General features: G+C 38.5%; 1 protein-coding gene across 1 annotated transcript in view; it reads left to right on the top strand.

Annotated features, from left to right (window-relative positions):
• ATP2C2 (ATPase secretory pathway Ca2+ transporting 2) overlaps window positions 1-15,793 on the top strand; it is a 629,254-nt gene that overhangs the window by 547,335 nt on the left and 66,126 nt on the right. Inside the window, exons 22-23 of the mRNA XM_044081473.1 lie at window positions 11,402-11,470; window positions 11,580-11,696. Of these exons, the coding sequence (XP_043937408.1) occupies window positions 11,402-11,470; window positions 11,580-11,696 (186 nt within the window). The remainder of the gene's footprint in view (window positions 1-11,401; window positions 11,471-11,579; window positions 11,697-15,793) is intronic.

Genomic DNA, 15,793 nt, shown 5'->3' with positions numbered 1-15,793 from the left:
ATATGTTTCAAAAAGACTGACTGCCATTTCTGCAAATCCAGTTGTGTTACACTCTTTCCAAATATTCAGACTTTATCTCACCATTCATGTAGAAAAACAGGATTACTATTTTAGGATATAATGGAAATATGATTTTCCAATCTTATTTAGTGGTTATATTGTGGTGTAGATAGCACTTTATATAAGTTATCAATGTAAACACTTGTACTTTTTTCACTTCTGTAACCACAAATGATGCTCCAGCCAGATATGATATAGACTTTCGGTTTTAGGTTACTATTATATTCACACAACTAATTTGTAACTGGTTTGCAGACTTTATACCAGGAGCCTATTTCCTTATAGAGTATAGAAGGTGTTGGGTACTTTTGTCCACTGCAAACATCTTATGAATATCTAATAAAAAATAACATCTCCTAGCCAAGTTAGTGGCTTCTTTCGGTGAAGCATTTTTCTTCAGAGAGAAAAACACCTGCTTATGCAATCTGGACAGCAATGTTTTATTATGTTTTGTAAATTGAAAAAAAGGAAGATTATATTCCATTCCTCTCAACACATTTTCTTAAAAATTGTAAATAATGTTTAATAATCAATTAGCAATAATGGGACTAGTTTATTAATTAAAATAAATCTAAGTTCAGTTTACCATCAGCTTCCTTCTTGCCTTTGATGATAGCATATCCCTCTAGGGGAATTTATTTTGGCCAAAATATTATATCCAATTTTCAAAAGCCATGTAAATACCTGCAAATACAACATATAAGACTTTAAGAGGTCTAATCATAAGCAACTCATTTTTATCTATATATTTTTCTATACTGCAATTAAAAACGGGGAAAAATGCTGTTGCCATTTTTGCAGAGAAAGGGCAAAATAGCATGTTTTAAGAAAAAAACATTCATTCATCCATTTCTTCATTCATTCTACAGTAACCTGCTTAATCCTCTTCAGGGTCATGGAGAAACCATAATGCATCTCAGTGTGTACAAAGCAGTATATCTAATCCTGAAAGGGGTGACAGCCCATCACAGAACAAAAACAGATGCCTTCACAAAGCAAGCACATACCTATGGCTAATTTATAGGAGTTCCAATTCACCTATGGCACATCTTTGGAATGTAGGAAAATATGGAGCACCTGTTAAACCTCCCCAAGGAGAGAAGGTAGATGTATAAACAGATGTACTGCAGCCACCTAAGTTTTAGCAGCTTACTCCCACTACCTCGCAGCCAGGGGCTAAAGTGGCTTGTAGCTTGCACAACTGCTGTGTCATCCTCAACCTCGAATATTGTGTTTGAGTGAGGTGCAGCACTCGTGGGGAGAAAGTGGAGCTATTGGACCTCACCTGAGCAGAATGTTTGAGTTCGGGCAAGATTAGTGCAGTGGCCAAGGGGCTAGGAGTGCAGACTGGGTTTTAGGTATTGATCAGGAAGGGGCCTTTAGGTTTAGGGAGTGGGAAGGGGATATTAGGCTTAGGGAGCAGGAAGGGAGTTTCTGAATAGGGAGCAATTTGGGAATTTTAGGTTTAGGGAGTGGGAAAGGGAGTTTAAGTTTACTGAAGTGGGAAGGGAGTTTTAGGATTCTGGAGAAGGAGTGTTGTTTTAAGTGTCAGGGAGCAAACAGGGACTTTAGCTTTGGGGAGAGTACTGCAGATATAGGTTTAGGCAGTGATAGGTGACTTGCTATGTTTAGGGTCAGGGGCAATGTGGGATTTCTTAGGGTTGTTAAAGATAGGGTTCTGGTAGGTCTATGCAGTTAAGTAGGGTTGGGTGGTGGGTTCAGGCTGTCAGGAGTTTGGACACTTGCCTTCACAAGCTATCAGTATGCTAACTCTTGTAGTGGATCCTCTATAAACTTTATACATAAGGCACCCCAGCCAATTGCCAATAGAGTATGCTAAACATATTTGTACATTAACGAGGAATAATAGGCCAGGCCCACAAGAGGCTTTAACTCATACCTCTCAACTGTACTGAATTCCTCAGTATTTACAGGTTTTGAGGGCAAAACAATGGGGTGCCACAAATTCCCAAGTGGCCCCTTTAATTCCCAATTTTTTTTTCTTTTCTTTCTTTTTTTTTTTTTGTGTTACAACTTTAAATTTATGGCTGACATCACCATGCATCACCAGCCTACAGAGGCGCATGTGATAGCTGTGCAAATTTAATTTTCAGTCCTCCCAGGTAAGAAAAAATAATTCTGATACACACACTGCTAATGGGCCCAGCTAAGCTAAGCAGACAGTGCTGACAGTGGTTCATTAATTCTGGCCGCTCCATTCTATGCATCTGTTTAGTAGGAAGCAAAGTATGTATATTTTAGTGGCTACCATCTATAGCTCATTGTTTGAGCTTGCAGACAGTGGTTTATTAATTCTGGCCGCTAAGTTATATTATATTGCTGTTATCGTATATTTTATTTGCTGTGCTTAATTATTTAAAAGCAGACAAGTAGGGGTGTGTATTTGCTGTGCTTAATTATTTAAAAGCAGATGGATAGGGGTGTATGTGTATCTACTTAATTATTTAAAAGCAAACTAGTAGTTAATTAGACTCAAACCCTGTACCCTAGATACAAGGAGCAAGAGCCAAAATTCTCTACCCATACCACCACCACTTGTTATTCAAGGAGTTAAGTCTATAGTTCTCAACTGTCCAAAGTTTTACAGAATGTCTGTAATGTTTGGCTCATACTTTTGGTCTGTTCCTCTTAAAATGTGTGGTTTTCTGGCAAATCAGTGAGAACTGAATTCACTAAATAACGATAGCTATTTAAGTTTCAGTCTTCCTATCTTTCAGGAAATGCCTGGTAACACAAAACATTTTATTCTAGCAACTTTTCTAAGATTAGGCAAGCAATGTTTAAAATGTGTCCCTGGTTTTAAGCCTTTGTCCCTCCCCCCAATAAATTTTGGCTTTTTCCAGATTTCTTGTGCTGCATAGTTCTTCAGGGGGGCGAGAAGTTTAGTGTTGCTTATGCCAAGTCTTTTGTGTTAGTAGCACAACAGATAGAATACTTGCTTTTGATGCAGAAGGCTGTGGTTTCTACTCCCACAGCATGTAGACGGATTGCTGATACTGTGCTGTGTTGTACTTTTAAAGGGGGTGGATGCTGCCATCCTGAGAATGTCCTCTTTGGCAGAGATACATAGTAACTATGAACCTGTTATCAATTTGGCATCCATTCCCTTTTGCAGTTTTGCTAGCTTATCATGTTTTATTCCTCAAGGGCAACAGGCACTTTATTTGTAGATGAAATAATGAAATAGAAAGTTGTTTGCTAGCAGCAACCTCTTCATTAGTTACAGATCTCTTTAATGTGGAATTATTTAGATGACTTTTACTTCTGCAGAGATTGTGCATATTTACTGATACTGGTGGACTGTAGAAGTTTGAGTAGACTTTTATGATGGAAATGTTCTGAATTGGGCAGTTTTGTTATTATTGTTTTATGCATTTTGTTTCATTGCTTACTGGAAAAATGTTCAAAACAATACATTTAAAATGCGCTCTAACAAGTGTGCTGTATTATGTAAGGAATATAATTTAATACAACCAGGAAGGTGTATCAAAGAACACATGCATGTGCAAGGGGCCTATGATTTGAAAACAGCCCAAAGGTAATCTTTATCCACCACTGGCCAAGTACATTTTCTTTGAATGCGGGTTTCAGTGCTGTTTCAATGATTAATGTGAATTTCAAGGGCAGAACAGTTTTCATGCTAAGTATATTTTCATTCTGAGACTGTATTGCTTTGTTAAGCAAATGTCTATTAGTGTCTGTGCTATAAAATGTAAAATAAAAGTTTTAAATGAAATCCAAATAATCATTGTAGAAATAAAGCAGTATGCACATTACAGTGTTTATGGTAAATGGAGGCAACATAGTCAAGTAATGGGATATTGGAGTGGCTGCAGGGGGGAGCTGTGTATGGGGGGGCCCCATCTGACCATAATTTTGTGAGGGGGGAAGGATGGCAAGCTCAAAGATAGCCCTGAGCAGCAGAAACTGTAGCTACGCCACTGATCAGTAGGCCATGGATAATGACTTTTGGAGGTCCTAGCAAACTATAATATTCTTTTGCTAAGATTAGAATATTGCCTACCATTAAATGTCCTACTTTTACTACAAAATCCACATACTGCAGATCACCAAAAACAAAATCCTAAGGTTCATCAACTTCTCCTTTCCCAGTAAACATCATTGCTGCACATTTAAAAAAAATGGTTACTATTTACTACAGGGTCTGTGGCCATATTTTGGTTGTCTGTTCTTCAGTTTGCATTTGAAAGTTGGTATCCCACAATTCCATTGAAGTGGTTGGGGTTACATAATGTGCACAAATTTTATGTTAATCAGCGTACTGATTTGTACCTATTTTTCGTGGGCTTTTGTCCATATTTTTGATATTTCCAGGTTGAGATGTATGCTTTAAATGATTTATTTTTAATCAATTTTCTCTCAAGGAATGTATTTGGGAATCACCCTTTCCACAAAAAAAATCTAACCTGGGATCTTCTGTATATTTTTAGTTGACATAACTAGTGATTTCAAGTAAGAAAAATATTTTAGAATAGCCATCTTAATAATAAAGTCAAAAATTAGTTATGTTGGCAAACTTTTTTTCTACTTTATATTACCAGATTTGTAAGGTACAAACCATTTAATTCCCTAAAATATGAAACTTGAAAATACAGAAATAGAATAGAAAACAGTATCTAGATAACCATTCTTAAGAGAATATGAAAAACTTGTGATTTATGAATACTGATTTAGTAACCTGATATTTAATTACAATGTATAACCTAATGTATACATGATAAAAACACGAAACCCCACAACAGAAAAAATCCAGGGTTTTGCCATAGTTCACTCAATGCACAGGCTTGGAATTGTTGTAAATAGGTGGTAATGAGGAGTATAAGGCTGTCCTTTACACATACACACACACACACACACATAAAAAAAACACACACACACACACACACACACACACACACACACACACACACACACACACACACACGGAAGGTATTGGGGAGTTGTCTTTCCATGGAAAAATAGAAATGCTTTTCCTCTGTGTTTGTTGGTTTTATTTCTAATTCACCTTTATTGTGCTTGGTATTCTCCTATAGAACTCAGGAAATGCTACTATATGTTACACTAAGTGAACAATTATGCTGGTCACTAAAAAAGTGATGCTGCTAACAGAAAAAAAGTTACTCAGAAAAATGATATGTTTTCAAATTATATCCATCCATTCATACTTGTGGGTTATATCAGACTCCTATAGCAAACACGTGAACAGCAACTACCATCCCTGAAGTTTACAAGACAGGCAAGGAATGGAAGATTGCCAGGCCTTTCATCCATATGACAGACACACTCCACATGCACACCTGAGGAGAAATTAGAATTGCCAATATCAGCCTACTACATATCTTTGGAAGCCAGGAGGAAACTGGAGAACCCAGAGAAACCCATGTAACACAGAAAAGACATGCAGACTTGATATAGGTTCATAGGTTCATAGGTAGGTACTAGGCTATCGGCCCTAGGGCCTCTATAAGCCTAACCAAAAATGTTCCCTGGCTTTTGCCACCCAAGAAAGTTATTTTTCTGTGCCCATGTCTAGCTGAGCCACAAAAGTGATCCCTGGGGTGAATGTTCTATTTCCCATCCAGTTGCCGATATTTTTCTTAAAGAGGGTTAATTAGGAGCTTTGCTTGACATGAATGGGTAGTCTTTTCCAGAGCATGGGAAGTCTCTGGGGCAGGAATCTTTCCCTCCAGCATGTTCTATTTATTGTGGTGGCAAGGTTTAGGTCCCTGGAGCATGTGGTTTGGAGGGATTGGGTTTTTTTTAAGTGTAGCATGTCCAATAGATCTGGGTTTGACATGGTTTTGTATGTTAGGCAGAGGTCACCTCTGAGTAGGCGATAAGCGATGGAGTAGAACGGGAGTTATTTGAGATCGTCTGCATATGGCATCTGTTTGAGGCTGATAATCCTCTTAGTGAGGTATATCTGTGGCCTTTCTAGTTGTTGTAGATGTCTTGCGAGGTATATGCCAAATGGGGCATTGTACTCTATAATGGGTCTGATGAGGGATGAGTAGAGAAGAACAATTACCTCTTTTTTCTGGAGGTGAACCCCTGTGTGATGAGGTATGCCATGTAGAAGGATTTCCTGACTACTGTTGCAATATGATTATCAAAGGAGAGACTACTGTCCACCTGTGTCCCAAGGTCTCTTATCACACTTTTGGTATTTAGTAGGCTACTGCCTATGTGGTAGTTCATGGGTACAGTGTTTTTCCCAAAGGGGACGACAATGCACTTCTTGGCATTGAGCTTGAGGCCATGACTTTGACATCAAACATCAGTCTCAGTGAGGCCCCTTTGTAGAATGTCCACATCATTAGGTGATTCTATTATGGCACCTAGTTTGCAGTCGTTCATGAACTTCATTAGCCAATGACCTCCTGTCTTAGCCTGGACTTCTGAGAAGTAGATGCTAAACAGGAGAAGACCCAGGAATGAGCCTTGTGGTACTCCACTTGTCACTGGTCTGAAGATGGATTTGGAGTCCGCTACTTTCACTGTGTGGGTTCTGTCAGTGAGCCAGTTGGCTACCCATCTTGTGACGTAGGGATTTATGCCCAGTCTAGTCAGTTTATCTATAATTCCAGAGTGGGGGATGGTGTAGTAAGCCTTGGCGAGGTCAAAATAGGCTGCATGCACCACCTAATCATCGTCCACGGCTCTAGTGACTGCTTCAAAGAAGTCTGTCAGGTTTAGGAGACATGACCTACCTTTTTCAAACTCAAACTGAGTGGTGTCCAGAGTTTGAAGGTTATCTATGTCCTTATTTATAAGATCCAAGATGATAAATTTTGCAGACCAGGCTCGTCAGGCTAAGGGGGCAGTAGTTCCTGGAGTCTGTGGTAGTGCCTCCTTTATGGAGTGGGATAACCATAAACTATTCATTAGGCACAAAGTCTGAAGTGAGGCTATGATTGAACATGGTACTTAGGTGGGGTGCCAGTTTGTCCTGTAGTTCATGCAGAATGCTGCCTGGGATGTTGTCAGGTCCCATGGATGCTGTGTTCTTGGCTTTGGAGAGTGCAGTCTTTACTTGTGCAGCCATGATCACAGGGGCTTTACATTCTTCCAGTATAGTGATGGGCCCTTTGGGGGTTATATCTAGTGCGATTGTGCTATAACTCAGAGCAGATCTAAGTGTCACCATTGATATTCTTGATATAGCTGTAGAATGCTTTGTGGTTGTCTTTAGAATCAGTGGTGATTTTATTTTTGTAACTAGCTTTGGAGGATTTTATGAGGGATCTCAGCTTCTTACTGAGGCTGACCAGGGAGTTCCTGCAATCAGGGGACTTTACTCTTTTTTTTGCAACAGCCTCTTTCTTCTGTTGTAGTGTTTATTTATGGAAGGGGGCCACCAGATTGGCTTCCTTTTCTTTTTTGAAGGATAGCATCTTGGTTCTGTTGGGGATGCCATGATCCATGCACTCATGTATATGCTTATACAATGCATTTATTTAGGACTCAGCAATTTTACCTCTATTTTCCATCTATATGGATGTTGTAAAGCTTGCCACTTCTGTCTTAAGAAGCATGAAGTTGGCTATGGAGAAGTTTTTTATGGTGGTTTCCTTAATGGGGGGTAGGGGCGGGATATTGATGTCTAGGGTGATTAGCTTGTGATCAGATCTGACCAGCAACGAGATGACCTCTTGCATGGAACATTGTTTGCCCATATTGGTAATGACCAGGTCCAGGATATTGCTGCCTCTGGTGGGGGTATGGACAAGTTGATCCAGGACATTGGAATTTATGAATTCCAGAAAGCATTGTGCAAATGAATTAGTGCACGAGTAGTTTTCCCAGTTGATGGTAGGGTTGTTGAAACTGCCCATTATTAGGGTATTGGGATGTACCTTAATATTACCCAGTATACCAAGAAATGTGGAATGAGCATCCTGGGGCATGGTAGGGGATCTGTAACAAGCTACAACCTGGATTGCAGTCTTGCCCAGTGTTAGTTGCACTTGGATAATTTTGGATGCATTATGTTGAGCAACTAGCCTGGAGGTGTTGATATCCTTAATTAATATGGACATGCCTCCTCCTTTAGTGTTTTGGTCCAGGTTAGGTGGCTGAAAGGTGTGGTATGAGTTGTAGCCTGGTAATGCAGGGGTGCTCTCTGGATCCTTGAACCAGATCTCCACCACTGCTCAGATGTTGATGCTCTCCATTTTAAAGAGTGCCTCGAGTGAGTGCATTTTGAGGTTTATTCTTCTAGCATTGAGTAGCATTGCTCTCAGATTTTGCTTGCATATACCTGCTATGGTGGTGTTTGTCATTTGTACCTTGCCTAAAAAAGGCACTATAGGGGTGGCAGGAGCCTTAGCCAGTATCCGGAATCCCAGCGGCAACAGGTGCAGGCCATCTCTGGCAAAGCATCGTGGTCAGCTGATCATGTCATCACAGGCAGACAGGCACTGGATCCCCTTAGAATGACACCAGAAGCTTAGCCAATTGCTGAAGTTAATCATTTTGTCCTTGTATTGTGGTATAATTCTAGGCAGTAGCAGTATGTTACTCAGGGCTAGGGTCATACCTGCCTGGGCTACATGATCCGAGAGCTCCTCTATGTCTCTTTTCTTGTAGTCCAGGGAGGTACATCTCAGGTTATTCACACCAACATGGACAATGACATAGTCATATTTGTACTTGTTGTAGAGTGACCTGAATGCTTGCATTATGTGTCGGATCCTGGCACCCAACAGGCAGCTGACAGTAACTTTTTCCTTGTTTAGCCTGGTGAGTGGGACATCAATGTGCCTGACTATAGAGTCACCTATGACTAGTGTGTTGGGTACATTGTTTTGCCTTATGGGCTGAGGTTGAGTGGCACACTGATTTTGACGGCTATGTGTCATTTGGGTAGTGTTGGTGGTGGTAGTTGCTTGTGTTTCAGCTCTGGAGGTCTTTGTTTTTTTGGCAGATTTTTACTGAGACCCTCTGTGAATGTAGTTTGTGTTTTGTGTTACTATGTGTGGGTTTGGGTAACGTACGTTTTGATGGACTATGTGTTGAGTGTGGTGTGGTGCAGGTGTTTACCTTCTCCTCTTGATTGTCTAGTGCAGTCTTGGCTGGAGAGAGCTTGGCTTCAAGTTTGGTTATGTAAGTGCATCTCTCACAGGTTGTAGTGTTGGGTGTAGGAGGAGAGGGTTGTCAGTGTACATGAGGCAATTGCTACATTGCCCCAAGATGCCCAGATTCATTAGTTGGACAGGGAAAAATACCGGGAGCTGACCCTTAGACATGCCTGGATAGGTGCTTATTAATTTAAGTACTAAAAGCTGTTTTCCTCCTAACAAGTGAGGAAAGTTGAGTGCTGCAGTAATTTGTAGATTATTTAGTACTTGCAACGAGTTTTGAACAAGTGCTGAGCACAAGGAAACAGTTTTGAGTGCTAAAACTAGAAAACTGGCTAGTTCTAAGGGAAAATTAGAAGAACAGACTTTCTGGCACTGGAAATAGTTTAACCCTAGTGAAATGCCGCTGTGCAATGTGCAAAATCATGTGAACACAGGGTTTTAAACAGAAAGATGAAAGGGAAAGAAATAGCCCAAAATGGCCAATAAAACTACAGATTCTGAGCTGAAACCACTCCTCCCGGGACAGGCTGCTCAAAGCTCACCACTCTCACTGATGAACAAAGAAGCTTCCTTCTATCTTAGTAAGGTCTGGGCAACACAGAAACTACAAAACAGCCCAGAATTCAACAAAATCTGAAAACTGGACTCTACTGGTTATAGAAAGGTGGGAAACAAGTAGACAAACAGGATTTTTTTTTTCAAAAATTAAAACAGATGCAGTAAAACAAACACTTTTAAAGCAGAAAAATGGCTATCACACTTGAGTGTGTAGCCCTCAACAGTTCAACAGTTGAAAAACACTTAAAAATGATAGTTAAAGTGCAAACAGTATCAGAATTCAAAAACAGTTCAAATAAGTTGCAAAGTTAATAAAAAAAATGCCCAGAATAGTGTGGCTAGCAAAAATAAGCAATAAAAAGCAAAACAGAGGTACTTAATCCACTCAAAGTCTTCCTTTTCTCTCTCTGCTGCTGTAGAACTCTGCAGGACACCCAGGCAGGATCTTGCTGAGGTAATACAAGCACAAAAACTGCTCAAACACGGGTTTTTAAACAGAAAGATGAAAGAGATAGAAATAGCCCAAAATGGCCAATAAAACTATAGATTCTGAGCTGAAACCACTCCTCCAATGACAGATAGGCTGCTCAAAGCTCACAACTCTCACTGATGAACAGAGAAGCTTCCTTCTATCTTAGTAAGCTCTGGGCAACACAGAAACTACAAAACAGCCCAGAATTCAGCAAAATCTGAAAACCACTCTACTGGTTATAGAAAGGCAGGAAACGAGTAGAGAGATAGGATTTTTTTTTCAAAAATTAAAACAGATACAGTAAAACAAACACTTTTAAAGCAGAAAAATGGCTATCACACTTGAGTGTGTAGCCCTCAACAGTTCAACTGTTGAAAAACACTTAAAAACGATCAGTTAGACCAGTTTTATAAACTTTAACACCACCACAGGAATGGGAGGACCAGTTTCAGAACACATGAGAAAACACCAAACAATGTCAGCAAATATATAAAATAATTCAGTCAGGCAAAAATTAAGACAATGCAGAACTCTGAAAAGTGCCAAGAAATATACTTATCAGTGATATATTTCCAGATTGTTTGAGCAGCACTCCAGTCAGAACACAAGGAGATTCTAACAGTCTATGCCAGAATTTACAAATAGGGACTATTTTTAAATCAGCAAGCCTTGAAACAATCAGATAACACAAAAGTTGTTAGACCAGTTTTATAAACTTTAACACCACCATAAGAACAGGAGGAAAACCAGTTTCAAAACAGATGAGAAAACAACCAACATTGCCAGCAAATATTTAAAATAATTCAGTCAGGCAAAAATTAAGACAATGCAGAACTCTGAAAAGTGCCAAGAAATATACTTAGCTATGATATATTTCCAGATTGTTTGAGAAGCACTCCAGTCAGAACACAAGGAGATTCTAACAGTGTGTAGAAGACATCCCTGCCAAGAATTGAACCAGAGAACCTCCTGCTGTGAGGAAACAGTGTTACTGTGCATGCTGCTTATTACTAATGTGCATGCTGCTTATTACTAATATAAAGATGATTCTGCTCGCAGACTTTTTTAGTTTGATTTGTTGTGAGTTAAACAGTACTATAAGATGATAACATTTAGTCTGAGAATAAAATTGGGAACTATTCCATAAATGAATTTCATAACTTAGAAAATGTTATTTTTCACACAGGAATGCAATAGAAGAAGGAAAGGGGATATTTTACAACATACAAAACTTTGTTCAGTTTCAACTCAGCACGTGAGTAACAGATCCAGTGTACTTGTAAATAAAGTAATAGTCAGTTTCAAGAACAGCATTACTAAACATAAAAAGTTGATGTTCTGTCACTGTTCTCTTATATTAACAGGAGTATTTCAGCCTTAAGCCTCATCACTTTGTCCACAGTATGTGATTTTCCCAATCCGCTCAATGCCATGCAGATTCTATGGATCAATATTATTATGGATGGACCACCAGCTCAGAGGTAGGAATAAAGGACTCGGAATCTTTATTAATCATGGTAATATTAACTATAATATAGCACACATTATCTTAAGAATAACAGAAATGGGTGTAAAACTATTATTCAAGAATAACATTAGCTAGCAAGAAGTGTGATTTTGGCACAGTTTTTCTCCAAGTGCCTTGTGAAGTTACAATTCATTTCTTCACAAGAATAAAATGCCTCCAGCAAACAGAGAAACAACAGCTTGAATGTAGGTCAACAACTGAAAATATATATATTCCTTTAAATTTATCATGGTAAATAAACTGGCACAAGATCATTTATCATCCACAGCCCATGACAGATGCAAAACATCGCATAGATTTGAGAAAAGCACACTGTTTCTGATCCTAAAGTCTAAATAAGCATACTTAAATATATGTTATGGTTAACAAGTGTATTTAGCAAAGGTAGATTAACTGTATGTACAAAAATAAGTATATCAAATTTAGAAGCAAAGAATGTGTGCTGCCATAAGATATAAAGGAGAATTGCTGTAGCAAATATGACAAGAACATATGTGGAAGTAAGGTAGGACCTGAAATAGAATCCATATGTATATTTAGAAAATTCAGTACATCTACTGCATTTCCTTGTATTACAATTTATTTATGTAGTATCAACAAAGTGATTATATCTGTAGGTTTTGGTTAAGGACTGGTAAAGATCACAGTAAAAACTGTTAATTCTGGAGATTTATTGACAATCCCACTTCTAAGTTTCATCAAGTGATCAGAAAATGTCCTTGAAACATATTTGGTTGTCACCAACTTATGCACTTATTGTTACCTTTTCTGTTAGCCCCCTGGTGTTGATTTGTATGGCATAAACCTTGTTATTCAAAAACTGGGTGTGGCATTTCTCATATACCTGTCCTTCATATTTTCTTGAACAGCTGCTTTTATATTTTTACTTTATTTATTCCTTGTTGACCCAGTCAGCCCCACTAGGCTATCTAGTTATCTATTTTCAGGGGAGATATGAGATGGTATTTAAACAACCAGGGGATAGTTGGCCAGGACATTGGGGAGCTTCATCTATTCTTGTGGTACTTCCTGTATCCAGAGCAAAGACTCTTGAGAGAGGAGGCAAGATGGCAACAGAGTTTAGCGCAGAGAGTGAAGTGGAGATGATGAAGCAGGTGGAACTGGTGGAGAAAGGAAATAATGTGGAAAATGTGAAATGAGATTCAGTGGAAGAAAGTAGCATTCAAGTGACTGAGATCCAACCAGATGGGTTGGAAATGGAGAAATTAATTCAGTTGCTAGAAAAGGAGAAATGGCTGGACGACTATTTACAGAGGAAAGGGTGGAGAGTGGAACTATGTTAGGTGGCTTGCAAGAAAGGAGAGAAAGCCTGCAGTCTCCATGTAGGAATAAAAAAACTTATGCTGAGATGGTGGAGACTGTTATGGAATGTAGAACAACATACGACTGGTAAGGAGACACCCAGTGGAGACAACGGCATTTACAGAAGGTACTGTAATTATTGGAGTACTTTATATGGGACAAAATAATATTGCCTTTGGGATTTAAAAAAATGCAGGTATGTGATCAGTTATACATTTGGGAAAGGAGACTTTCTGTAATGTCACTTTTGAGACTGAGAGACTGTTACTTTTTTAACTATTTGATAAAATAAGGACATTTATACATGGAATGAGTATATTGTAACACGAAAAAAATACAAAATGTTAAGAAATTTCTTATTCAATTTGCAACTGACGAGATAAGTGAAAATGTCATTAATCTGTAGAAAAATTTTTTAATAAAGTTAAAAATGTTTAAAAAAGCACAAAAAAATGAAAGAAATATGTGGGATGAGGTCTGGCAATGTGAAATGTGTTTAAAATATGAAAAAGGGCTGATAAGGTATTTACTAAGTATAGTGAGTGTGGCAGGGAATGGGGGGTAGGTGGGTTAAAGTATTGTGGATAACCAAAATTGTGTTTCTTTTGTGGGGGTGTGACACATTTGACCAATGAATGTAACAAAGGGCTTTATCAGCAGTGTGGTGAAACAGAACACTCTGTGCAGGATTGTAAAAGGGAATGTTGGAAGTATAAAACAAATGGCATTTTTGTTTTGATTGTGAGGAGGTAAAAGTGAGGAAAAAATGTAAAAAGGTGGGAAAGAGAAATAATCCTAAGAATTATAAAGTTAGTGAAGAAGAAAGTGGGGAGGAAGACATTAGGGAAGAAGAATGAGATGGAGAAGTGACAAAAGAGATAATAAATGTGTGAACAGAGGAAAAATGGTTAGAATGTGATGAACAAAATAAATTTTAAATTTAAGGGAAGTAGAGCATTCAGGGGAAGATATGTTTTTAGAAGAAATAAAAATATGTAAGAAAAATTCAGTTAGAGAAAGGGTTAAACTAAGGAAAAGAAAGTTTAAAATGTATCCAATAAAGCAAAAAAGGGTAAGGAGAAGTGTGAGACTGTTATCAGTTAATGTGAATAGTACAAAAATCAAGTAAGAAGACTGTGTGTGTTAGAGTGGTATGAAAGACAAAGGCAGGCTATTATTGTATTAGTGCATGTAGGAAATGTAGATATAAAAGATAGGAGGCAGATGGAGAAATTGTGGAGTGGCAAAGTACTTTGAAGCGTAGGGGAATATAGATGCTCAAGAACAGTGGTATTATGAAAAATGAATGAGATAAAAACAGTAGGCTGTATGATAACTGATCCAGGATGAGCAATTGTTATAGATTATTTAATGGGGGAGAATTATAGAGCCTAATATGTATATATCCATATACCATACATAAAGAAGAAAAAAGTTTGAGATGTTATGTCCATCTGTAGTGCTTAATGAAATAGTTATCCTTTTAGGATATTAGAATTGTGATGTGTGGGAAAGGAAAGAGCACATAGTGAAGTGGGGGAAAAACTACGGAGAGGATGGAAAAGTGAATAAGGATAATGAATGATTTGAAAAAAATGTACAAGAGAATTGTATGAAAAAGTAAGAGAATTATGGAGAGTATGTTTGGATAGCAATATGTAAAAGGAAGAAGAAAATGTAAGAAAACACACACACACACACACACACACACACACACACATACACACACACCCACAGGCACATGCATATAATACTTTACATCAACAATTCTATTTAATCATTAATCTAAAAGACATTTAATCCAGTCACATTTAATCTATAATTTCATATGCAGCAAATACTCCTACAGAAGTCCCTTCCCCCCGCACTGCTGATGCATACACTCAAAATTTTTTTACATGGGGTACAACATGCTGGTGGGCATTAGGAAGGTACAAATGGTACACTTGACTGTTATTACTAGAATAAGCAAGTCTATCATTTTATTTATTCCCAAGAACTGTTGGTCATTTCTGATTTATTTTGGTACATAAATACACTAAAGAAATAGTAAATAAATAAGACCAATCAGAGCCAAAGTGTTCTGATGTAGAGCAGTAATAGGCAATGGCTGTTACAAGAAAGTTCCTTCAGCAAACTTCTTCATGTTTTGCCACGCTGCCTGCTATGACTGTTTATGACACAGGCTATGCAGTTGCACAGATATGTACTGAACCCACACCCTGGATAGGGGGACTGCCTTAGCAGAACTAGCATGTCCTTGTATTTCAGAATACATCAAACATAGCACAGGCAGGGTTAGTAGCTACATTAAGTACCCTGGGTGTTAAGCTAGAGAAAGAGAAGGCCAGATAGTAGAGTTATATAGTATATTATTCATCTGACTCAAAGGAGGAGTAAGAGAGGTCAGAGGTGAGACTGAAGGAGTAGGGTAGGGAAAGAGGTACTCATGGGGCATCTGAATGTTCTAGATGCAGACTGGGAGGTTCAGAATTTTACAGCAGACAGGAAGCTAGAGTTGATGAGGTCTTGGACCATCAGGGGTTCAGCCAACTGGTGGAGCTGTGTACCAAAATGACCTGAATTCTGGTCATGCTCAAAATTGACCTGAATTCTGGTCATGCTCATAATTGATATATGTCAAGGCTAAGTTAGGATATTGTGAGTAAATAGATGGAGGAAACAAGCGATGGGAATGGGTCAGAGATGGAGTAGTCAGGAATACAG

The sequence above is a fragment of the Protopterus annectens genome, chromosome 8.part0 (assembly GCF_019279795.1).
Source record: "Protopterus annectens isolate FY-2018-M chromosome 8.part0, PAN1.0, whole genome shotgun sequence".
NCBI lineage: Eukaryota > Metazoa > Chordata > Ceratodontiformes > Protopteridae > Protopterus > Protopterus annectens.
This window is presented reverse-complemented; position numbering and strand designations above follow the sequence as displayed.